This window comes from Podarcis muralis, chromosome 16 (assembly GCF_964188315.1).
Source record: "Podarcis muralis chromosome 16, rPodMur119.hap1.1, whole genome shotgun sequence".
In the NCBI taxonomy this organism is placed as follows: Eukaryota; Metazoa; Chordata; class Lepidosauria; order Squamata; family Lacertidae; genus Podarcis; species Podarcis muralis.
In genome coordinates, this window is record NC_135670.1 from 28336934 (window position 1) to 28363782 (window position 26849).

General features: G+C 46.0%; 1 protein-coding gene across 1 annotated transcript in view; it reads right to left on the reverse strand.

Annotated features, from left to right (window-relative positions):
* SLC25A1 (solute carrier family 25 member 1) overlaps positions 1 to 26849 on the reverse strand; it is a 51122-nt gene that overhangs the window by 8897 nt on the left and 15376 nt on the right. The window contains exons 2-6 of the mRNA XM_028709803.2: positions 10600 to 10707; positions 4619 to 4718; positions 4221 to 4359; positions 2083 to 2167; positions 694 to 798 (exon numbers count right to left, since the gene is read on the reverse strand). Of these exons, the coding sequence (XP_028565636.1) occupies positions 694 to 798; positions 2083 to 2167; positions 4221 to 4359; positions 4619 to 4718; positions 10600 to 10707 (537 nt within the window). The remainder of the gene's footprint in view (positions 1 to 693; positions 799 to 2082; positions 2168 to 4220; positions 4360 to 4618; positions 4719 to 10599; positions 10708 to 26849) is intronic.

Consider the following 26849-nt stretch of genomic DNA (forward strand, 5'->3'; position numbering starts at 1 on the left):
GTGAACAGCGCCCCTTAGTGGCTCAGCTGCAAAGAACAGTATGTTATTTACATGCTATTACTTTATATATAAAGCCACCCACTAACACTGTTCTCTGTTCCAGCATGTTGTCTACCATCTCCAACATTTCTGGTTTATGTTGTTACTGGTGTTGTACTGCTATTTTACTGTTTTACGTGTACATATGACCTAAAATGTTTAAACTCCTAAAAAATAAAATAAAAATAAAAGACAAAACACTGTTCTCTAACTGGCAAGCAGCATATAAAAACGTCAAATCGAATGTTTCTGCCTTGCTGGGATGTGGTCCTTGAACCCTGCTCATGCCTCTTGCTTGTCTGAATGGAGGCTCAAGAAGGGGGTGCGTAGAAACTAGCCTACCATACAAAGGTGAACATTCACATTGGTTGTTCAGCCTGCTTACGCCACTGGCCCACTGCTGGCCTGTGGCCTCTGAAAAGCTGCACAGCAGGGAATGTGGCCCTCAAGCTGAAAAATATTCTCCATCCCTACTCCAGATACGTGGGACAGAAGCTGGTGACCGGCACCAGTGCATGCTGGGAAAAGAAAACCCAGGTGTCCGCTTGGATATTATTCTTTTTGCCATAGCAAAAGCCTAGAAGATCTGGGACACCGTTCAGATTACCGTCCAGAAGAAGAAAGATGATATGTGAAAAGGTGGTTTCCAAATACCTTTGTACCAATTCCTGAGGGCTGTCATGACGAAAAAGCGAATAGCCTGGTTGGATCCCTGTTTCAGGACAGTCGCTGTTAAACCTTGGTAAGTTCCCTTGAGGCCTGCAGCAAAAAGAGAAAGAAAAAGAAGATCAGGAGGAAGAATAAGGCAGCAGGAAAACCACACTGTTGTTTGTTTATGAAAACATTTATAAGTCACTGACTCGTAAAGAAAATACCAGAGCCATTCGCAACAACTGTACATAAAAGTCCCATGAAAAATTAAAATCAAGAATCAGCCAACTGTTGTGGAAAGAGATGTTATTCTTCATTGCTTGCATAAGCCCGACGGAATAGAAAAGATTTCTGTAGGCATTTAAATGCTGAAACAGAAGGTGCCTGCTGAGTCTCTATTGGCAAGTGTGTTCCCATAAGGCTGGGCTCACGACACAAAAGCCTCAGTTCCGTGTTCTTCTCAAATAAGCCTCGCCAACTTAGGTAATGATCAACAAAGCTCCAGCAGGTGATATCACAGTGACTTGACACATATGAGTTCAGGCGGCCGCCGAGGTACCCAGGGACTGAAGTTGTTTAAGGTAAAGGGACCCCCTGACCATTAGGTCCAGTCATGGCCGACTCTGGGGTTGCGGCGCTCATCTTGCTTTATTGGCCGAGGGAGCCGGCGTACAGCTTCCAGGTCATGTGGCCAGCATGACGAAGCCGCTTCTGGCAAACCAGAGCAGCACACAGAAACGCCGTTTACCTTCCTGCCAGAGTGGTACCTATTTATCTACTTGCACTTTGATGTGCTTTCGAACTGCTAGGTTGGCAGGAGCAGGGACCGAGCAACAGGAGCTCACCCCGTCGCAGGGATTCAAACCGCTGACCTTCTGATCGGCAAGTCCTAGGCTCTGTGGTTTAACCCACAGCGCCACCCGCATTTAGGGCTTTGTAAAAGAATACAAGAACCTTGACCTGGGCTTGGCGGTGGGTGGGCAGCCAGTTGCAGATGCAATGGATCAGTGTGCCTGACTGTTAGCCAGAAGGTGGGTGGTTCAAGGCCACCTAGCAGTGGTTATGGGCAAGATTCCTGCATTGCAGGGGGTAGGAAATTGAACCCAGCCTCCCAGGTCCTAGTCCAGCACCCTAATCATTAAGCCATACTGGCTCTTAATTATTCCCCTTCATTTTATGGCCATTGGACCAGAAGTAGCAACAAGATCTGGAGGATCACAGATTCCCCTGATTCAAGCAAAAGAACATTCAAGAGACCCCAAACTGAGAGATCTGAAGCTTCACGTACTTGTGATTTGAAGGCAGACAGCTCCTTTCTCATTCCCAATTATGCAAACCCCCAAAGTTCTCCTTGCCAAGGACGTCTCCCTGCTAACAAACACCAGGTCTCACCTTGTTGCCGAATGATCTCCCGCACCCCATGGAAGAAACCTCGATATTTTGGCTGCGGAGAGCACTGATCGTGGATGAACTTCACCTGTGGAGGAACAGCCACCAGGTCACTTACTGGCAAGTCAAGAGAGATTTTTAAACTCACTCAGCCTCTTCTAGACTGGGTTGTTTTCGAAAGGGGCAGCTGCATTCTGTAGCCCATCACTCACACAACAATAGCACATAAGTGGTGGGGAAAAACTCCCTGAGAACTGTAGTTTGTTAATGGAGATGATGCTGTTTTAACCTCCAGAACTTTTCACATGCACTCTAGTCTAAAGGCGGCAAGCTCCCATTTCTCTTTCTGTGTGGCAATTTGCACCAGAAGATGAGGTTCTTTCTCCCAAGCCCAGATAACAAAGATGGCCAGACCCAATAAGAGGAGGGAGATGGGTGGGAAATCCCCTTGCAATGTTTGCTGTTCACCACAAGGTGGGTTCTGATGTTAGAAAGTCCCTGATGCTCAGCCTGATGTGCAACTTCACAAAAGATTCACGCATCTCCCCCCCCCCCCTTGGGAGCTGTACGGGAAACCGCCCCGTGAAAAGGCATTTATTTTGCTGCAACTGCACGTCTTCAGAAGGTTGCTGTTCTGCCCTTTCCCAAACAGGTTATTCATTCAGCATATCTGTGTTTGTGTGCAGCAGCTTAAACAGTGTGTGAGGGTGTGTGTGCAAGAGAGTGCGTGTCTTAAATAGGGAAGGGACATAGCACTCAATGTTGGAACATCCGTCTTGCATGCAGAAGATCCCAGGATCACGTTCCTGGCATCTCCGGCTGGGGCTAAGAAAGACCCCAGCCTGAAATCCTGGAGACCTGCTGCTGCCAGTCAGTGTGGACAATACTGCGGTATATTAGACCAATGGTCTGACTCAGCAGAAGGCAGCATGCTAGGTTGTGGGCTTCCCATGGCATCTAGTTAGCCACTGGGAGAACAGGATAATGGACTAAGATGGGCATCTGCGGCCTGACCCAGCAAGGAACTTTTTAGCTCCTTAATCTCTCAGATTCTATCTTCAGGTATTATTCATCATCATCATCATCAATTTAATTTGTATACCTTCCTATACCCGCAGGTCTCAGGGCGGTTACAACATAAAATCACAATATAGGAACACAAAATACATAATAAAAACTAAAACACTAAAACAACCCAATAAACCTGCCCCCCAGGTAGGAGATGGGAGTGTCAGAATCCCTAGAGAGCAATCTTTTCCTTGGCGATCACTCGTAGCTGAGTAAGATTGCCTTTCATAAACACGGTCTTAACAGTGAGTCCTTAAGTGACTGTGGAGGCCAATTATGGATCCACACGTCCTTCCACAGTGGGGACATAGGTTTCTGGGCGGGAGTTGACCACGGTGTGGATTTGCCAAGCGTGCCTTCCTCTTAGCACGTTTCTCCCTTTCGTCCTGAGTTTGAGCGTCTTCAAAGCCCATGACACCTTTGGTAAAGGCTGTTCTCCAACTGGAGCACTCGCAGGCCAGTGTTTCCCAGTTGTCAGTATTTATACTACTTTTTTAAAAGATTTGCCTTGAGAGAGTCTTTAGACCTCTTTTGTTGACCCACCAGCACTATGCTTTCCATTTTTAAGTTTGGAATAGAGTAGTTGCTTTGGAAGACAATAATCAGGCATCCACACAACATGACCAGTCCAACAAAGTTGATGTTGAAGAATCATTGCTTCAACACTGGTGATCTTTGCTTCTTCCAGTACACCGGCATTAGATCGCCAGGTCAGCAGTTTGTATCCTACTGAAATTAATGGACACAACAAACTTAGGTCCGTTCATTTCAATGGGTCTGCTATGAGCAGGACTAAGTTTGACACCACATGGTATCAACACCACTGAGACAGATCAACCAATGATCTCATTTGGGATAAGGGCAACTTCCTATTTGATTATTTCAGATACACACACACACGTGTGTGTGTGTGTGTGTGTGTGTGTGTGTGTGTGTGTGTGTGTTTGTGTAAACTACTTTGTGGAGAAGTTCTTGAAAAGCTGGATACACATTTAATCAACCCAAAAACAAACAAACAAAGAAATAAGCAAACAAACACCACATTTTGTGTGCGTGTTTTTGGTTGTGTTTACTTTTATGGTTTCCATAGGGCACACCACAAGCACCGCTTCAGCCACGCCAGCCCCCAAGCCAGCCAGGAGCCCTCGTTTGCTGTCCAACTTCCCTTCTGCGTCTCTCATGTGGTTGCTGAGGAATTCAAACATGCCAAACCTGGAAAGAGAAAGGTGACGGCTCGTGAAAGCTGAGGGTTGGGGAGAAGAGAACACGCTGCTCTTGCCATTATTGTATTATTTATTCAATTTGTTCATCCTTCATTGCTTTAAGGAGTCTCTGAGCAACTTAGCCCAAATTCCAATATACATTTTGTATTTTAAAAAGTGACTAAGAAGTCCAATACTACTACTACTACTACTACTACTACTACTACTACTACTACTAGATAAATGAATAAAAATCCAAAAGTGATTACCTCACGGCGGCTTTCGGTATGGAACCATAAACCAGAGAGCTGAGGCCACGATAGAGCCCCTTGATCCCATGATCTCGGACGGTCACCTTCACACAGTCCGCTGAAAAAGGAGAAAAAGAGTAACGTGACTGGGGAACGATTTATTGCTGATAATACTGCTTCGTACTTCAACAAGAACATATGCCCAGCCCACACCAGAAATATATATTACCAAGTGGAGAGAAATAAATCCAGTGAAACAAATCCCTGCTTAACATATAGGCCTCATCTGCAGAAGTTTTATGCAGCCATGGCTTCCCCCAGAGAATTCTGGGAACTGCAGTTTGCTGAGAGCTGTTAGAAGACCCCATGTAATTAATAAACAAACAAACAAACAAACAAACAAACAACAACAACAACAACAACTTATTTATACCCTGCCCATCCGGCTGGGTTTCCCCAGCCCCTCTGGGCGGTTTCAAACAAAATATTAAAAGGGTAAAGGGACCCCTGACCATTAGGTCCAGTCGTGACTGACTCTGGGGTTGCGACGCTCATCTCGCTTTATTGGCTGAGGGAGCTGGCGCACAGCTTCCGGGTCATGTGGCCACCATGACTAAGCTGCTTCTGGCGAACGAGAGCAGTGCACGGAAACACCGTTCACCTTCCTGCCAGAGCGGTACCTATTTATCTACTTGCACTTTGAGGTGCTTTCGAACTGCTAGGTTGGCAGGAGCAGGGACCGAGCATCAGGAGCTCACCCCATCGCGGGGATTCAAACCGCCGAGTTTCTGATCGGCAAGCCCTAGGCTCTGTGGTTTAACCCACAGCGCCACCCGTGTCCCTTCTAACAAAATATTAAGAATACATTAAAACATCAGTCATTAAAAACTTCCCATTAAAAACTGCTCAGGGAACTATAACTCCCAGAATTCCCTGGGAAGAGGGGTTCCCTGCTACACCACTCTGAGAATTCTAGGTCTGCGAGGGGAACGATCTCCTAATAAACGCTCAGCAGCAATAGCAAACTATATTCCCCAGGATTATTGTTTATAACTGTTTATAAAGTGGTATCGTAGCACTTTAAACGGGTAGTGCAGATGGGCCCCGAATCCTATACCATGTATGGGGAAACATGTAGCCCTCTGAGTTTTTTGCAGGACTACATCTCCCATCATCCCTCAGTATTAGCTGACCTAGCTGAGGCTGATGGGAGCTGGAGTTCACCAGCACAGATTCCCTTTCGCTGTCCTATACAAAACAACATGGAGGTCTGAAGAAAAATTGGTGTCTGCCTAAATAAGCAGAACTGGAACTAATAACCCTGAGAAGCTCACCAACTATGATTCCCTCAGCAGATGCCAGGCTAACATTATTTTTTAGGACGAATGTTCTAGAAGGAACTGAGGCAGCTTAGCCACTGCTGAATTTCTCTTATTTTTTAAAAATGCCTTTCCTAGTCTAAAAAAAAGCCAACTTTCCTGGGTCTGAACTCTCCTGCTTCTTGGTCTGTAAACTTCAGCAAACAAGACAAATGACTGTTCCCTATTTTAATTTCTTCTGAGATTTTAAAACAAAGAATTTTTTTTAAAAACCGGCAACAAATCCCCATCCACACGCGGCCTTGAAATAAATCTTGTCTAAACGTAGCTATTTCTTTCGGTCTCCTTGGAAGGGTTTGTCATCCCTAGGCACTTATCATCAGCTACGTACTCTGCCTTTGCAATTAGATCTGGCTTTTCGCGAGGCCGAGATGAATAACAAGAATCAAACTGGGATTTTTTTTTTTGCTGGGCCATAATTAAGAAAGATTCTCATCTCCTCTCATTTCTGAGGACTGCGTGCAATGTGCCCTAAACAAGTTAGACGTTCTGTACTCAAGGCAATCCAATTTCTGCGCTAAGGAGGAGAGGGGGGAAAATTCTATTTCCTGAACCAATTCTTAAATCCACGTAGGCCATTTTAGTAATTTATTGCATTTATAATCCGCCTTTCCTCCAAGGAGCTCAATGGTGGCGTACATGGTTGGAGTGTGCTGCTGCTAACGCTGAGGTTGCAGGTTTGATCCCCGCATGGGATGACAGCAAATTCCTGCATTGCAGGGGGTTGGACTAGATGACCGCCCAGGGGCCCTTCCAACTCTGATTCTACGATTCCCCTCTTCATTTGATCCCCACAACAGCCTTGTAAGGCAGGTTATTTATTTATTAAACTTCATCTGAAGGTCTCAGGGCGGTTCACAAGATAAAAATACAGGATAAAAAAATGCAAAACGAATAGTTAAAAAAACGAAACAAAACACTCACCCCACCCCGCCTTCCAAAAACACATATATCCCTCCTTGGATATATGTGTATACAGAAATGTATACAGAATGTATACAGAAAATAAATGTATACAGAAAATAAAACAAAAACGGGAAGGGAGAGTGGGCAGCAAAAAGGGCATACATTTATAATGCACTATTGAAAGCCATTTAAAAAGTTGTGGCTTCCCCCAAAGGATACTGAAAGCTGTGGTTTAAGGCTCCTGAGAGCTATTATTCCCCTCACAAATCCTGAAGCAGTTTAACAATCAATCCCTCTTCCCAGGGGACTCTGGGAAATGTAGTTCTGTAAGGGGAATAGGGTGGCCTCTCAGCACCTTTAGCATGCTACAGCTCCCAGGATTCTCTGGAGGGAGATGTGGCTGCTTAAAGTGGGACCGCCATGCTTTAGCTGTATGGTGTGGACATGGTAAAGGTAAAGAAGGTAAAGGACCCCTGGACAGTTAAGTCCAGTCAAAGGCAACTCTGGGGTTGCGGCACTCATCTCGCTTTCAGGCCAAGGCAGCCGGCATTTGTCCACAGACAGCTTTCTGGGTCATGTGGCCAGCAGGACTAAACAGCTTCTGGTGCAACAGAACAGCATGACGGAAACCAGAGAGCACGGAAACGCCATTTACCTTCCCGCCACACTGGTACCTATTTATCTACTTGCGCTCGCATGCTTTCAAACTGCTAGGTTGGCAGGAGCTGGGACAGAGCAATGGTAGTGGAGCCCGCCCTGTGGAACGACCACCCATCAGATGTCAAGGAAATAAACAACTATCTGACTTTTAGAAGACATCTGAAGGCAACCCTGTTTAGGGAAGTTTTTAATGTTTGATGCTTTATTGTGTTCTTAATATTCTGTTGGGAGCAGCCCAGAGTGGCTGGGGAAACCCAGCCAGATGGGCGGAGTATAAATAATCAATAATTAATAACAACAACAACAACAACAACAACAACTCTGTTGCAGGGATTCGATCCGCTGACCTTCCAATCAGCAAGCCCAAGAGGCTCAGTGGTTTAGACCACAGCTAGGTGGACAAAGAGAGGACGCAGGTGGTGCTGTGGGTGAAACCACAGAACCTAGGGCTTCCAGATCAGAAGGTCGGCGGTTTGAATCCCCACGACGGGTGAGCTCCCGTTGCTCAGTCCCTGCTCCTGCCAACCTAGCAGTTCGAAAGCATGTCAAAGTGCAAGTAGATAAATAGGTACCGCTCCAGCGGGAAGGTAAACGGCGTTTCCGTGCGGTGCTCTGGTTCGCCAGAAGCGGCTTAGTCCTGCTGGCCACATGACCCGGAAGCTGTACGCTGGCTCCCTCGGCCAATAAAGCGAGATGAGCACCACAACCCCAGAGTCGTCCTCGACTGGACCTAATGGTCAGGGGTCCCTTTACCTTTAGATCAGTGTTCCCCAACCTTGCGCCTCCAGCTGTTTTTGGACTACAACTCCCATCATCCCTCGCTAGCAAGACCAGTGGTCAAGGATGATGGGAATTGTAGTCCAAAAACAGCTGGAGGCCCAAGGTTGGGGAACACTGCTTTAGATGGACAAAGAGTCTGACCTGATATAAACCAGCTTCTACTGCTTCGGTTCACTAGCTCTCTGCAGGGTGGTCAAGGTCGGCCCTGTGGAGAGTTTGCAAAGCAGGCCACGTCAGGCCGAAAAATCATCAGCCTCTCCTGTGATGACCTACAAGGGGAGCCGAGTGTTTATCCTGCCAAATCAGAACTGCTCCGTATCCTTGGCTACCCTCAAGCCCTTGCTTTTAAACCGTGTGTTCCTGGCTACGTCAGAGGGACAGGGAGGGAAGATGGAACATGAAGAGCAGCGGGACAGCAGAACAGCACAAAGCCCGCTTCAACGACCCCTTTTCTCTGTGCACGAATTTAACGTGGGCACACAGCTCTTCCTGCACGACTCTCCATATCCTTGCCATGGCTCCGTATTGCAACCAGCCCCTGTGCCGCTGCTACCTGCAGAGTGATGCCTTTGCCAAGCCGCTAAAGGGGTTCTGCAGCACAGCGTGTCTCATCGGTTGCAAATCTGGCACGCTCCAGCCGGGCTGGAACGCCGCCAACCTCCTTAGCGAGTCAGCCGGGCAAACAGGCTAGGCGATGAGTCATCGAGCCACTGCCTGCAGCACACGAGGTCCCCGGTCGCTCCTTTCCTTCTTGCTATCGTATGGTAGAAGAGTCAGAGCTCAAGGCTATATTAAGGGGGGGGGGGACATCCATCAGGCTCAACTGAGCGGCTACATTGCACACCACTGGTGAACGCCGCAAGGGACAGAGTGGTCCTGAAGGGCTTTGTTTCCTTGGGCTGGATAAATAAGGGAGGGGGTGGAAAACCCCCCACACACACACACACCATGACCTGCGGCGTCCAATAAGGAAATTTTGTCCATGGTATGATTATTTTCCACTTAGCCATTTTGACACTTTGGCACCCTATTTGCAAAATGTAAACAATTCCAAAATACAGACGCGCTTTTGCAAGATTCGGTTGTACTTGAGGGTCGATTTCCAAAAAAAATCCACTGGAAAAAAAGGTTGTGTCCCTGTGGAGATGGCAGTATTGAGTCAGTGGCTCATGTGCTTCTGGTTTGAACTCTTTATAAAGATTTGAGGATTAAGGTTATTAAAAAGGTAAAGGTAAAGGGACCCCTGACCATTAGGTCCAGTCGTGACCGACTCTGGGGTTGCGGCGCTCATCTCGCTTTATTGGCCGAGGGAGCCAGCGTACAGCTTCCGGGTCATGTGGCCAGCATGACTAAGCCGCTTCTGGCGAACCAGAGCAGCGCACGGAAACGCTGTTTACCTTCCCGCTGGAGCGGTACCTATTTATCTATTTGCACTTTGACGTGCTTCCGAACTGCTAGGTTGGCAGGAGCAGGGACCGAGCAACGGGAGCTCACCCCATTGCAGGGATTCGAACCGCCGACCTTCTGATCAGCAAGTCCTAGGCTCTGTGGTTTAACCCACAGCGCCACCCGTGTCCCACATTAAGGTTATTACCCCTCTACTATTGTCCATGTCGGGTCCCTCAATCATTGCTACGTGTCCTTTCTTCTAGCCCGGTGAAGTCCAGTTCCCAAGAGACTGTGATCTACTCACGGGATAGAAAACTGGCAGTGGTTCCCTCCCTGCGAGAAGCCAAGTTACAGGGAACCAGGCAGAGGGCCTTCTCGGTAGTGGCACCTGCCCTATGGAACGCCCTCCCACCAGATGTCAAAGAGAAAAACAATTACCAGACTTTTAGAAGACATCTGAAGGCAGCCCTGTTTAGGGAAGCTTTTAATGTTTAACAGACCATTGCATATTTATATTTTGTTGGAAGCCGCCCAGAGTGGTTGGGGAAACCCAGCCAGATGGTCAGGGTATAAATTATTATTATTATTATTATTATTATTATTATTATTATTATTATGGTGATGATGATGCCCCCCACCCACTTGAAGGGCTGCATGAACCTAGCACATACCCCGGCTCAAACCCCCAAATATTTAATTGTTTAAATAACCAAGTAAATAACCGCACGTTCATCCACCTGCAAAATGTGGCTCTTCTCCCATGGCACCTCTCTGAACAGCCTGGCCAGAGTCATGTTTCGGTTTGCTTGCGGGAATCGGTTTGAGCAGGCAACGGACGCTGAGAGATCTGGTGGGTTTCAGTCCTACTGCCTGGTGAAGACTTACCAATTCCTTTGTAGCGGGGCGGGTTTGCTTTCTCATCCAGCTGAAGCTGTGTTTTCACATACTCTGTGGGGAATGTAATGCAAATCTCAATGCCGCCAGCGATGCCACCTAGGGGTAAAAATAAAGCAAAATAAAAACAACTCCCCGTTTCCAAAAGAATCGCATCAACACTCTTTTCGCCTTCTGCCTGGGTGAGCGTATGTCTGTCATGGAAATTCTACTTGATATTCACCCAGAGTAGATTCCAACATATACCATATTTTTTGCTCTATAAGACTCACTTTTTCCCTCCTAAAAAGTAAGGGGAAATGTGTGTGCGTCTTATGGAGCGGATGCAGGCTGCGCAGCTATCCCAGAAGCCAGAAGAGCAAGAGGGATTGCTGCTTTCGCTGTGCAGCGATCCCTCTTGTTGTTCTGGCTTCTGAGATTCAGAATATTTTTTTCCTTGTTTTTCTCCTCCAAAAACTAGGTGCGTCTTATGGTCTGGCGCATCTTATAGAGCGAAAAATACAGTAGTTAGCAGAGTAAAAACTTAAACACATTGCAGGATTCCCAAAAAATAGACCAGAGGCAATTGTATTTCATCCAGCAGAGACCAATGATGTCTCTTTTTTGGAAATAAATTTTTATTTGATTTTCAAACATATATACATATAACAAAAATCAATTCCAAATTCAAATGTCGAGATTACTCTTAATCTCCTGACTTCCCCCCCATATCCCTTCCGTGTTCCTATTGTTACTATTTTCCACTGCATATCAATACTACTCCAATTTTTAGTCTTTCTAAATTATCCGTACATTACAAGTATGTTTAAAATCCTGCTAATGTTTTAAGCTGCTTACAATGATCTTGTATATAAATTATACACTTTTCCCATTCTTTTTTAAATATCTTGTCGTCTTGGCTACTGAGCTCCCCAGCAACCACAGTGGTGTCAAGGTGCCACCGTTGTAAGAGAAAGAATTGGGAATTGCATCCATGTCCAAGTTTGCAAATTATTTGAGAATATAAACCAAGACGATATGGTTTTGCAAGGACATAACATAAGAAGAGCCCAGCTGGATCAGGCCAAAGGCCCATCTAGTCTGGTATCCTGTCCTCATGGTGGAAAATCAGATGTAGAAAACACTGAGAAGTTCAAACACTCCCACAGTAAATGAATAAGGCAATATTGGATTCAGCTGAATACTTCCTGAAGATAGCAATACCCGATCTGGGATATCCCATTGGAAACTGCAAGTGGGTGATCAACATAATGGGCTCCTCCTCCATAACAACAACAACAGCAACAACAGAAATCCTGCACACAGAAATCTAGCAAGTCACTCTGGGAACCACACTGTGGTTGGAAATAAAAAAGGATCCCTCATTCATTTTATAGGCTTCACGTGTGCATTAATCCTCATTAGTTGCAGAACACTTAATGAGACAGATGTTGTAATCTGCTGCCAGGCATTTTCTATCCTTTGTGATCAGTTATCATTTCAGCCGCCTCTAACCTAACCCAACCTCTCCCCTGCTCAAAAGTTCCAGCTTTCGCAAGCAAACATTAGACAGGATTGCAAAACGCATTAGCCAAGAATATTATTCTGTAGTGGCATGGAGAGAGAAAGAGAGCGAGTGTCTGGAGAATAGATGGCGGCTAACAGATTGAGGTTGAATCCTGACAAGACAGAAGTACTGTTCTTGGGGGACAGGGGGCGGGCGGGTGTGGAGGACTCCCTGGTCCTGAATGGGGTAACTGTGCCCCTGAAGGACCAGGTGTGCAGGCTGGGAGTAATTTTGGACTCACAGCTGTCCATGGAGGCGCAGGTCAATTCTGTGTCCAGGGAAGTTGTTTATCAGCTCCATCTGGTACGCAGGATGAGACCCTACCTGACCGCAGACTGTCTTGCCAGAGTGGTGCATGCTCTAGTTATCTCTCGCTTGGACTACTGCAATGCTCTCTATGTGGGGCTACCTTTGAAGGTGACCCGGAAACTATGTTTAATCCAGAATGCGGAAGCTAGACTGGTGACTGGGAGTGGCCGCCGAGGCCGTATAACACCAGTCCTGAAAGACCTACATTGGCTCCCAGTACGTTTTCGAGCACAATTCTGGTGCTGACCTTTAAAGCCCAAAACGGCCTCGGCCCAGTATATCTGAAGGAGCGTCTCCACCCCCATCATTCAGCCCGGACACTGAGGTCCAAATCCGAGGGCCTTCTGGCGGTTCCCTCACTGTGAGATGTGAGGTTACGGGGAACCAGGCAGAGGGCCTTCTCGGTAGTGGCTCCTGCCCTGTGGAACGCCCTCCCACCAGATGTCAAGGAAGTAAACAACTACAGTGGTACCTCAGGTTAAGTACTTAATTCGTTCCGGAGGTCCATTCTTAACCTGAAACTGTTCTTAACCTGAAGCACCACTTTAGCTAATGGGGCCTCCTGCTGCCACCACGCCGCCGGAGAACAATTTCTGTTCTCATCCTGAAGCAAAGTTCTTAACCTGAAGCACTATTTCTGGGTTAGCGGAGTCTGAAACCTGAAGTGTATGTAACCTGAAGCATATGTAACCTGAGGTACCACTGTATCTGACTTTTAGAAGGCATCTGAAGACATCTGAAGCAGCCCTGTTTAGGGAAGTTTTTAATGTTTGAAGGTTTCTTCTGTTTTTAGTGTTCTGTTGGAAGCCGCCCAGAGTGGCTGGGGAAACCCAGATGGGCGGGGTATAAATAATAAATTATTCTTATTATTTTGTCCAAGACTGGCCCAGTGAGCTCCCTGGCTGCATGGGGATTTGAACCCGGCTCTTTTGCCACCCCCAGGGCAAAACTCTGATTGCTAGACCCCACTGGCTTTCAGCAGCAAGAAAACAGCTCTCCTCATAACTTTTAAGCACAGTCATGCTCCAAAAACCAGGCGCGTCCGGCAGCCTATGCATCTGAACAGCTTTGATGTGCTATATTTTTAATCTCCAGCTGGTTGGCCCACACAAAGAGACCTTCCTGAAACCTGACCTCCCTCTGTGGCTATGGAAATCCGCCTTCACGTCCTGACCCTGTCAACTGGCCGAGTCATTCTTTCCCCTACTATCATTCACCAAGAGGAACGCACCACCCAAGCATGACTCAGCATGAGGCATGCGCCCGTTGCCATTGGCTGGGACAGGAGCATGCCCAGTCAACGCCCAGGCCAGGAAATTAGGAGGAAACAGGATCTGCATCAGCTGAGCAGGCTTTCAGGTCTCACGATGATGACAAAGCTGTCGGCAGGCCTGCAAGGGGGAAATATTCCATGCATGCTGAAAATTCGATTAAATGAGGAATTGGCCCCCGGGACTGGCTTTCGGCACTGAAAGCGCCACAGATTGTTCCTGCACCAGACTTTGACAACCGTTGAAAGATTTTTAACAGGGGAGGGTGGGTGGGAAAATTATAGAACTGCAGAGTTGGAAGGGATCATGCGGTCATCTAGTCCAACCCCCTGCAATGCAGGAATCTTTTGCCCAATGTGGATCTGGCGTAGGACATCTAACTATTGGCTTCACCTAAACTCAAATCCCCCCGGTCTAAAATCCCCAGTGCTGCAAAATTGTCGCAAGAGCGCCTGGATTAAAACTGTCTATCAAAAACTTCACTCTTGTGGTTTATCACCAAAACAGCTACTCACTTTGGGTTTTAGTAAAGCAAACAGTCTAATTTGTCAGCGCCTAAATGTTATCGAGCGTCAGAACAACTTGGCCACAATAAGGAAATTTTGCCCATGGTATGACTATTTTCCACCTTCCCATTTCGACTCTCTGGCACCCTCTCTGCATCACCTAGCAATTCAAAAATATAGACCCGCTTTTACTCTCTCAAGATTGAATGTATTGCCCTCGACTGTACTTGAGGGACGATTCCAACAGATTCCACACAAAAAACGCTTATGTCCCTGTGGAGATGGCAGTACTGAATCGGTGGCACATGCCCTGCTGGCTTGCACTCTTTATAAAGATTTGAGGAATGAGGTTATCACCCCTCTTTAATTGTCCATTCTGGGTCACCCAGCCACTGCCACAGTGTCCTTTCTCTTGGCAGATCAAGATGAGCAGGTGACAGCAAAGGTTGCAAGGTTTTTAGCTGGGGCAATCAGAATAAGTTTCACTGCTTGACTATTGATTCAAAACCCCAAATTGTATTCTATATAATTGACTTTTTATTTCTATTCTTTGTATATTGTATTGTTATTTTATTGCTATGGCTGATGGCTGATGCAAATAAAGATTCATTCATTCCTCATTCCTTTGCCCAATGTGAGTCTCGAATCCAAAACCCTGAGATTCTGTGTCTCATGCTCTTCCAGCTGATCTATCCCAGAGATGGCCAGTTAACAGAAATGAGAATTTCAGGTGGCTACAGATGGCAGAAAGAGGCCCCCATCTGAATATTCAAAGCAGCATCATACCACTTCAAACAGCCACAGCCTCCCTCCAAGAACCCTGGGAACCGTAGAGTTTTGTCCAGGGCGCTAAAAGTTGTTGGGAGATCACCTAGTCCCAATAAAGACCTACAATTTCCACACAAATGGAAACCATGTGAAATTTTAGCTCTGTGAAGGGGACAGGGGGTCGCATGCCAAATTTCTGTACTCTGAGCAAGTTACATTTCCCAGAATCCTGGCGCAGGCATGGAAACGCAAGCGAGATCGCTTTTAATTTATTTACAATATCCGTACGCCGCTTAACGTGTGAAATCCCTAAGCTGTTTACACAAAACACAAGACCATCATTTAAAAAACGGAAAAGGGGGGAGCCCGCCATGCCCCAGGACACTTTTTATTATTTATGAATCACATAATTAAAAGAACTATTATTACGTTAATTTATATATACAGTGGTACCTCAGGTTACATACGCTTCAGGTTACATACGCTTCAGGTTACAGATTTCGCTAACCTAGAAATAGTACCTCGGGTTAAGAACTTTGCTTCAGGATGAGAACAGAAATTGTGCTCCAGCGGTGCGGCGGCAGCAGGAGGCCCCATTAGCTAAAGTGGTGCTTCAGGTTAAGAACAGTTTCAGGTTAAGAACAGACCTCCAGAACGAATTAAGTACTTAACCCGAGGTACCACTGTATATATATTGATTCATAATTGAAAGAAATCTCTGAACGACACCCAAAAATTATCGCAGAACAAAGTCAAATGCAAAAAAGAAAAAGAAAAAATTGCAGGAGCAATTTATGGTAACAATATTTAATTTTTCAAAAGTCTTTAAACCGGGCAGCACTTTAAAAGGACGACGGTCCCCTGTGAATTAGGCCAGCTAGCTGCCCCAACCTTAAATCTCTGCTGAATGGAACATGTTGTGTTTTTTTTTAGAGCAACAAGATTTCAAGGCGCCTCTCACTAGAGAAGATTTTCTACAGGGCAGGGACTGAATCAAGTCTATTTGAATGCTGCTTTCTGGCTGCTTATCCTGTTACCTGATAAACTAGTTCTGGGTGCACTCAGAATAAAACAGCACCCATTCCTCCTCCAGATTCTTCTCACGCCCCCAAAGCCTGGGGGCTCTCTCATCTCCTTGAGCCGGTCTAGCAAAAGATTACGCCTGCTTTCAAAAGGGTCTTCCATTCTTAAAAAGGCAACAGGGTTCCAAAGTGAGGCCTCTCTATTATTTTCAGGTTGGGGGGAAAACCCCCCCGCATTGATCCAACGTGGCCCTTGTTCCCGCCGTCTGATGGAGGGAAATATAAAAGGCTGGCCTTTGGGAGTTTGCCAGCTCAGTTACTTCTCACACCACAGAAGCAAGATTCTTCAAACCCTCCAATACGGTGTTAGAAACCCAGGTATATAAAGCTTATCGTCAAATGGCACCTTAAACCTAGGTTACGGTCGCCACAACGGAATGGTCTAGCCACCCATTTATTTAATTTTTTTGCAGTGAAATTATTAATAATAAAATAATAATAATAATAATAATAATAATAATAATAATAATAATAATAATAATAATAATTGTTGTTGTTATTATTCCTTTCATTTCTAGACAGCTTTGTATTTTAAAGGGTGGGGGAAATCTCAAAACGGTTTGCAACACATTAAAACAACCAACATAACAACCCAAAATAAAACCAATTGAAGTCTAACAATGTTCCGATAATCTCTCAAGGGCACCATGTTAGCTACCCCTGTTCTGTGCCATTTTTTCCAATGAAGTCTATTATTATTATAGTCATTATTACTTCATTCCTATACCGCTTTATATTTTAAAGAACAAACCTCAAAGCACATTAAAACATCAAATAAAACAAATCAGAACAGAAACAATTTCAAGCTTCTAGGAAAATATTTCAGATCCTTCTCTAAGTGACGTTTTGCTTTCCATATATTTATCTGCCTACTTTATACAGCTGCCCCATAGCAGAAGTATTCTGGGAAGGCAGTGTGGGATAGTGGTTAGAGTGTCAGACTAGGACCTGGGAGCTGAGGGTTCAAATCCCCACTCGGTCATGAAGCTCCCTGGGTGAACCTTGGAGTCAGTCACAGCCTCCTGGCCTACCTCACAGAGTCGTTGCAGCGATTAAAGGTGGACTATAGATGCAATAAATTAGCTTTTCTGCTTAAGAAAGCTGGAGGGGCCAGTCAGATAGAGATGTCAATCACCAGCCCAGCATCCAGAGATCTCCATGTGGTCACTATTGGACCAACGTCTCTCTCTTTTAATCTTTCTTCTATCTCTCTTTCTTTCTCTTTCTTTCCCTCCCCTTCTTTTTTCTTTCTTTCCCTCTGGATCTATGTATTTACCGTATTTTTCGCTCCATAAGACGCACCAGACCACAAGACGCACCTAGTTTTTGGAGGAGGAAAACAAGAAAAAAAATATTCTGAATCTCAGAAGCCAGAACAGCAAGAGGGATCGCTGCGCAGTGAAAGCAGCAATCCCTCTTGCTGTTCTGGCTTCTGGGATAGCTGTGCAGCCTGCATTCGCTCCATAAGACGCACAAACATTTCCCCTTACTTTTTAGGAGGGAAAAGGTGAGTCTTATAGAGCAAAAAATACGGTATTTTATCTAGGTTAGTGTTTTAGTCTGGACAACAAAAAGATATTTGATAATAATCTTTGTAGTGATGTATGGAAGTGAGAGCTGGGCCATAAAGAAGGCTGATGGCCGAAGAATGGATGCTTTTGAATTATGGTGCTGGAGGAGACTCTTGAGAGTCGCATGGACTGCAAGAAGAACAAACCAATCCATTCTTAAGGAAATCAGCCCTGAGTGCTCACTGGAAGGACAGATCCTGAAGCTGAGGCTCCAATACTTTGGCCACCTCATGAGAAGAGAAGACTCCCTGGAAAAGACCCTGATGTTGGGAAAGATGGAGGGCACAAGGAGAAGGGGATGACAGAGGATGAGATGGCTGGACAGTGTTCTCAAAGCTACCAGCATGAATTTGACCAAACTGCGGGAGGCAGTGGAAGACAGGAGCAGTGGCGTAGCGTGGGGGTGCAGGGGGGGCCGGCCGCACCGGGCGCAACATCTGGGGGGGGCGCTTGCCGCCTCCAGAGTCGCCGAAGAGCCTCGGGCGCAGGCTGTAGCAGAACCCCATGTCTCGCGGAACCGACGAGCTGGCAGCGCTCTCAGCGCTCGCCGCGGTCCCCGCGCGTCAGGGCCGCGGAGGGCGCACCAGGCAGCCCCTCCTCACAGCCCCGCCACTACTGCTGCTGCTGCTGGGCCATGTTGCATTTTCCTCGCCTCTCTGCCCTCCTCCTCCTCCAGGCAAGCGGCGTCGTTTGGGCGGCAGCAGCAGCGGCAACTCGCCTCAGATCACCTGACACGGACCCGCCGCCGTGGCTACCTTACCGTAAATACCCCAGCCCAGGCAGCAGCAAGAAGAAGCTGGCAGCGGCAGCAGGTTAGGGGGCACAAATTACTTGCCTTGCCCCGGGTTAGGGGGCGCAAATTACTTGCCTTGCCCCGGGTTAGGGGGCACAAATTACTTGCCTTGCCCCGGGTTAGGGGGCGCAAATTACTTGCCTTGCCCCGGGTTAGGGGGCGCAAATTACTTGCCTTGCCCCGGGTTAGGGGGCACAAATTACTTGCCCCGGGTGCTGACAACACACGCTATGCCACTGGACAGGAGTGCCTGGCGTGCTCTGGTCCAGGGGGTCACGAAGAGTCGTACACGACTAAACAGCAGCAATAAAATCTAATAAAAATTATCCTCTCCCTCCCAAAAGAACATCCCTAGTTCAAGCCTTGAAGTATCCCCGTCTCTTACTCAGGACAGCTGTTGCCAGTACTGAGCTGGACTCCCTCTGATGTTCCCATGTAATTTGGTCCTTTTGTATACAACCATGAGGACTACAATCTTTCTCTGGCTCTTTTTTAAGGGGAAAGGAGGCCACTTAACATTCCAATCAGGCTGACACATGAGAATGCGTGTGCCCCAGGCGGACCTTAGCACTGCTTGGCTGAAACAATGGGTGGTTTTGACTTTAAGCCGCTAAATCTTTCCCCATTGTGTTGTTGTCTTCCAGGGCTGCTGTTCAGCAACTCTCGGCTCCCCCAAGAAAGAAACCGCTGAACCCTGCCTTGCACAGAGTGGGTTGAACAAAAGGATCTTTCTTCAGGCTGACTCTTTGGGATGCAATACCCCAGGAAGCCCGAAACTCAACTATGGCAACACAGCCCAGCCTTGAGCAAATGCTTCTTGCAACAGAGCTCTATCCCGGTTCAGTAAATCTTAGTTCAAATCCCAGGCTGATGAGTGCGAGTGGTCAGAATATGTGGATCCCAGGACCACAGTTCGCTCCATCTTCGACTGGCTGTGTATGCACAACTGGAGAAGTGCTTATTTATTTATTTTTATTTTTGTAACCAAAGGAGAACGTAGGCACAGACTAGGCAGAGGTGCTTAAAGGATTAAAAATCCTAGGAATATCACAATACAGTGGTACCTCGGGTTACATACGCTTCAGGTTACATACGCTTCAGGTTACAGACTCCGCTAACCCAGAAAGAGTACCTCGGGTTAAGAACTTTGCTTCAGGATGAGAACAGAAATCGTGCTCCGGTGGAGCGGCGGCAGCAGGAGGCCCCCATTAGCTAAAGTGGTGCTTCAGGTTAAGAACAGTTTCAGGTTAAGAACAGACCTCTGGAACGAATTAAGTACTTAACCCGAGGTACCACTGTATATCGCAATGCCTTTTCCAGCATTGTGATTTTTGCCGGCGCCTGCTCTTGTGATTCACTGCCCCGCCCCCCTTCGTGAGGCTGGGGAAAGCTGAGCTGGTGGAGTTAACAGGGGCTGCAGGAATCGAGAAAAGCATTGGCTGGCTTCATGGTTTTCCCCACATTGTAATTTTTGCACAGCGCGCGCGCACACACACACACAAACACACACACACACACACACACACACACACACAAGACTCAGCTAAATTAGTCAAAAAACAATGTTTAGAATGTGTTATAAACATGCAACACCAGGTGGCGCTGCAGAGCAAAAAACTTTTCTACATGATTTTACATAGAGTTTTTTTCTTTTTCTTTTGTTATAATGATTTGATTTATGACTTATTTATAGCGGGGGGTTTTCCCTCTGTGTGTAGATCCACCCATCGTGATTTGTGATCAATATCCAGGTCAGAAATTATGAAACCGGTATGACTATATGGACTTCAAACTGCTTTCGGGCAATATCACCCAGTTATTTAGCATCTGCTTAAAATATTTTGTGCAGGGATGGAACCAAAGATTTCCTTGAGAATAAGTCAAGATCCAAGAACAATTGTTGCCCCAGCCTGTATGACAAAGGTAGGGAATCTATGGCCCTCTAGATGCTATTGGTCTCTAACTACCATCCACCCCAACCTGTATGGCCAACACTCAGGGCTGTGTTAGCAAAGTCAATTAAACAGCATAGATGGAGTCCAGAAAAAGAGGCATTGGGGTGCGGCATTTAGTCTTTAGGCCTCAGACTCCCATCCCTGATCTATCAAGCTGGTGTGTGTGTGTGTTCTCCACAAACTGAACAAAAATATTTTATTATTTGAGGAGAAAGGGAGAAATATCATCTGCCTTACTTCAGGCCTTACACATAGCAGGAAGACAGTCAATCAAATATACAGAGGGAAAACTCCCTCAGAACGACACAGCCAATCACGTGCTGCCTCAGTGAATATCGTGCTGCTCAGCTTGGTTGCTAAGCAACGCTTCAACCAGTTCCCACCTTTGGGCTAGCTGACTTTAGCACTAACAGAATTAAACTGAATGGTCCCTGCTGCACTTCCAACAAGATGATGGGAGCTGGGACTCCAGCACTAGCTGAGGGGGGTGGGGTTCAGTTTCCCCATCCCTCCCGCACAGGAAACTTTTAGATTACTTCCTAGAAAGGGGAGAAAACCACCAGAACTGACATTTTATATTTCTTTTAGAGATGAGCAGGTTTCCAATAACAATATTTATTTTTTGAATCTTATTTTTCTATCTTTAACAATCAACCTTTCTTTCACTTTCCTTCCTTCCTTCCTTCCTTCCTTCCTTCCTTCCTTCCTTCCTTCCTTCCTTCCTTCCTTCCTTCCTCTCTCTCCTTCCCTCCTTCCCTTCCTCTATTCCTTTCTCTCTCCCACCCCTCCTTTTATGTTTTATTGTATCTAGATCAGTGGTTCCCAACCTTTTTTGGCCATGCCCCATCTAGGTAAAGGTAAAGGGAGCCCTGACCATTAGGTCCAGTCGTGGCCGACTCTGGGGTTGCGGCGCTCATCTCACTTTATTGGCCGAGGGAGCCGGCATACAGCTTCCCGGTCATGTGGCCAGCATGACTAAGCCGCTTCTAGCTAACCAGAGCAGCACACGGAAACGCCATTTACCTTCCCGCCGGAGCGGTAGCTATTTATCTACTTGGACTCTGATGTGCTTTCGAACTGCTAGGTTGGCAGGAGCTGGGACTGAGCAACAGGAGCTCTAAAATCCTGACACCCCCCCCCCCCGTGACATATAATTCTTATTATTCAAATTTATATCCTATTCACATGGAGGAAGCCTAGAAGGCCATTTACTGTTAATAACTCATTCTCGAATTGCCCCCCTTAAAAATCAAATTGCCCCCCTGTGGGGTCTGTGCTGGTATGTTGGGAACCACAGATCTAGATCAAAGTTGTCGTTTGGGTAAAAAAAGAGAAAGATATTAAGTTTTGTATTTTTCTCCATAAAGCTTAATCAGATAAACGATTAAAAACCACCAGGAGTGGTGGCGGCGGCTGCAAATCTGGCAAATAAAATAACTTCAAGGAGCAGAAATCTTGTGGACTTCAAAGTAAGCAAGCTTCCCCCAAAATAGAGGGGAGGGGAGAGTCAGGCCCCCAGGTCCTCTCAGCTGGAAACGGGCTTGTTCATATCTCAGCTGTGTAAGCAGGGAGCTTTGGGTAGGTGAAAAGCCGTTCCTTCCTTCAAGCAAGGAATTCTACAGGGCTTGACATGATTCAGCTGGGCACCGTGCCCGCCACTCGGAAGACTCTTAGCACAACTGCGGCACCTTGCCCCCCTCGCACGGAGGAGACGTTCTTCTGAAGTGCCAAGATTTGGCAATCGTTTTCCAGCTGGCAGAGCTGCCGTGTGAACTTGGAAACAACCAGCGCCGGGAAAGCGATTCCCATGCAGAGACTTCAGCCCCAGTTTTCAAAGCCTGCCTCTGCAGTCATGAGAGCTAGCAGCATGGATTATTTTATTTTATTTTTTAAAAAGTGGTGGCCAAAAGCAAGTCGCAAGGAAAACGTCTCAGCCCCCAGCTTTCTTATGCCCCATGCTGAAATGAAGGCGGGGGACGGGGACAGACCCTTCCTCTGAGCAGTGCGCTACTTCAAGGTAATTTGAAGTCCCAGTCAGCGAAAACACACCCACCTCTCAAATTTGGCCCAGGAGGCCAATCCTGAGAAGGATCCGGCCAGTGGAACAAATAAGGTTGCGCATTCCTACACGAAGTGACTACAGAAGGCCCCTAAGAAATGTGGCTATCGGGGTGAAATCCCCAAAAAGGATGTTACTTTTTTTCTGTATGCCACAACAGCTGCGAGAATATTGCTAGCGAAGAATTGGAAGAAACAAGATTTACCACCTATTGAAGAATGGCAGATGAAGATGATGGACTACAGTGGTACCTCGCAAGACGAATGCCTCGCAAGACGAAAAACTCGCAAGACGAAAGGGTTTTTGGTTTTTTGAGTTGCTTCGCAAGACGAATTTCCCTATGGGCTTGCTTTGCAAGACAAAAACGTCTTGCAAGTTTGTTTCCTTTTTCTTAAAACCGTTAATACCCAGGGTGCATTGCTTGAAGAGGTGCAGTTGCATGCGGTGTGGTAGCCTTTTTTGAGGTTTTTGAAGACTTTGGTGATTTTTGAAGCTTTTCCAAAACTTCTTTTGAAACCGTGCTTCACAAGACGAAAAATTCGCAAGACAAAAAAACTCTCAGAACGAATTAATTTCGTCTTGCGAGGCACCACTGTATATGGAACTTGCCAAACTGACCGGGAGACTCCGAGACCAGAGAGAAGAGACGGTGGAAGAAGACTGGAAGAAGTTTAAGGAATATTTGAAAAAATATGTTAATATTTAAATCTTAGAATAGCTTTGGAAGTGGATATAGGCTGTAGGGTTAGAAGTGGAAGATAGTGTATTTTAAAATAATATTATTTGTAAGCAATAAAATGTGAAGTTATCTTAAGTGTGATTAAAAAAAAAGATGGTTAGAAACTATGATACAGTGGTACCTCGGGTTAAGTACTTAATTCGTTCCAGAGGTCCGTTTTTAACCTGAAGCACCACTTTAGCTAATGGGGCCTCCTGCTGCTGCCGCGCCGCCAGAGCCCGATTTCTGTTCTTATCCTGAAGCAAAGTTCTTAACCTGAAGCACTATTTCTGGGTTAGCGGAGTCTGTAACCTGAAGCGTATGTAACCCGAGGTACCACTGTATATGTAAACTGCTAAAGATGAAATAAAATGAAAATCAGATAGGTGGGACTTCGGGAAGCCCATTTAACAATGTTTAGGAAAAAAAGGATATGACAAGAATTTGTTTGTATTGCTTGTTTTTCTGTTTGTGTTCTTTATTTGTGTTATAAAATGAATAAAAAAATTTGGAAAGAAAGAAATGCGGCCATCAGCCTGCATTAAAAAGCCAGCCCTTCAAAGTTTACCCCAAGGGTGCTCTTAGCTTTCCCCATTAGCGGCTCCCGCAGAGAACCTTTGCCACTTGCCGAGAGACAAGTAGGTAGGTGGAAAGGAGGAGACAGAGATATACTGATTGGCAATTGCATAAAAGCTCTGTTGTAACCTCCAGCCACCCTCCCCGCAAGCACACACACACACACAACACAAAAGCCCTGCGCTTAGCTTATAAAACTGCAAATAATAAAGTCAATGCAAAGCACCAACTCTGGCTAGGACACGCTGAAGCACAAAAGGCGCCACAAATTGTGTTCCAAAAACAGTACAGAGATTTACCAAGACCCACAAAGCTTTCCACTGTGCATTCAACTCATATTCTACATCATAAGGCCTGGGGGCCGGATCCAGCCCAATCGCCTTCTAAATGCGGCCTGCGGACAGTCCGGGAATCAGCGTGTTTTTACATGAGTAGAATGTGTCCTTTGATTTAAAATGCACCTCTGGGTTATTTGTGGGGCCTGCCTGGTGTTTTTACATGAGTAGAATGTGTGGTTTTATTTAAAATGCATCTCTGGGTTATTTGTGGAGCATAGGAATTCGTTCATTTCCCCCCCCCCAAAAAAAAAATATAGTCCAGCCCCCCACAAGGTCTGAGGGACAGTGGACCAGCCCCCTGATGAAAAAGTTTGCTGACCCCTGTTCTAGATTCTCCCACAATTGCTCAATCAAACACATATAGGGATTAGTAGAAGCGCTTGTGTGAAACTTCAATACTACGAAACCCATGGTGCAGGTGAGTGCAAACCAAATAGGAACGGAAGGGAACTAGAGTGTAATTAATTGTAGAATGTATGTATATCGCCCGAAAGCTGGGCTAATAGAATCAATGAAAACTCCAGGCAGGTTTCTCATGCAGTCTATGGTTGTCAACTAGCAAAGCAGAATCATTAAAGATTTTTGAAAAAGGACTAATGCATTCCTATTTGGTGGGACTCCCCCACCAGCGCCATTTCAGCCTGAATCCTTGCGTGGCACTACACTACAATTTAAAGTGTGGCTTACAAAATTCCTCTGTGCTCCTTGTAACCCACAGACTTAGTACAAGCACAGCCAATTTGCATAGCTTATACAGTCACAAAGTCCAGCTTTCTTTTGTGCAATATCAAGGTTATGTTGGGACAGGGTGTGTTTGGATTATTTATTATTATTATTATTATTATTATTATTATTATTATTATTATTATTATTAAGGCCTATTGGAGAAGACAAAAGCTCTGCTAACTTCTTCACCAGCTCTAGAAACAGGTCAGAAGAATACAAAATGTCCAACAATATGCACACCAAAAACACAGTCGTTCTTCAAAATCCACACTCCTCCAACCAAGTCATGTGTACACAGAAATGCATAGACACTAGATAAGTGTGCAAAAAAATGAATATGCACGTGAAAAGTATGTAGACAAATGCATGGCATTAGGGGGAAACTACTTGCAGAAATGTGTTTGTTGCAGTAAAAATGGCATGCAAACATTCTGAGAAATCCAAACTAAAATGCTGACAAATTCATCCATTCCTACCTATTAAGGCTTTTGGTCTTACTAGGAGAAACTGAACTTGAAGGGACTTCATGCAATGTAAAAATGGAAGGGAAGGAGCTATAAGATTTTCTCTGGGTTCCCTGCTCCAACTTCCGTTGGTGCATGGAGGTCAAAGTTGACACCAACGAAGTGCAGGGTTCCAGTGGTGGTGACACCCGGGAATATATTTTTATCAATTTAATTTAATTTAATTTAATTATTTATACATACATACATACTCCGCCCATCTGGCTGGGTTTCCCCAGCCACTCTGGGCAGCTCTGAACAGAATATTAAAAACATGATAAAGCATCTAACATTAAAAACTTACCTAAATAGATTCTTGCAAGAGGTTGGCTAAAGGATGTCTCCGGTAGCCTTCAGATGAGGCTGCAAGACTTAACATACAGTACAGTGGTACCTCGGGTTAAGTACTTAATTCGGCCCGGAGGTCCGTTCTTAACCTGAAACCGTTCTTAACCTGATGCACCACTTTAGCTAATGGGGCCTCTCACGATTTCTGTTCTCATCCTGAAGCAAAGTTCTTAACCTGAGGTACTATTTCTGGGTAACCTGAAGCGTCTGTAACCTGAAGCCGAGGTAACCCGAGGTACCACTGTACAGTGTTTGGGAGTCGGGGTGGGTACAGTGGTACCTCTGGTTGCGAACGGGATCTGTTCCGGAGGCCCGTTCGCACCATGAAAAGAGTGCAACCCGCAGCCTTTTCAAAACACTTTCTCTCAAATGCAAATCCCTGTTAATGCACGAAATGGTTAAGGGCTAAATGGTTCAACTTGAATCAGAGTCGGGTTTTAATTGCAGCAAAATCCCAGGGGAAAGCGCAGGGTGGAACCTTTGTATTAGCACCAGGGGGGTTTTGTTTGTTGTTCCAGGCATAAAAATGGCTCCAGTTTCCAGCCTCCCACAGTTAGTCCTTTTAAATTTCCTCTTGGAGGCTTGAAAAGGACCTCATGCCTGTCACTGATGAGCTGGCAGCTGTGCAGTTTCAGGCTCTTAAAAGGAGGCAAAAAAACGAGAATGGGGAGCAAAATCCCAGCCATGGTTGAACACAGCCTTCCTAACCTGGTGCTCTCCAGATGTTCAGGACAACAACAGCCACCACCAGCGGATCTGTGCCCATTGAATTTTGACGGTCAAAAATAAAACATTAAAGACATTTAGCAAATGCAGTCATACCTTATGTTACGTCCGCTTCATGTTACATTCAGGTTACGTCCCGCGGCGACCCGGAAGTACCGGAAAGGGTACTTCCAGGTTTCGCCGCTCGCACATGTGCAGACGGGCAAAATGATGTCACACGCATGCGCAGAAGCGACAAATCGCGACCCACGCGTGCACAGACATGGGTTGCGTTCCTTTCAGGTTGCGAACGGGCCTCCGGAACAGATCCCATTTGCTAGGTGCCCAATGGCTCCTTAAACCTGGGTTACAGTCACCAAAACGGAATGCCTAGTTTTGCCTAGAAAGTCGTATTTTTCAACACGACTTTTGGGTTCCTCACATTCATTCCCATTGCCCAGATAAAA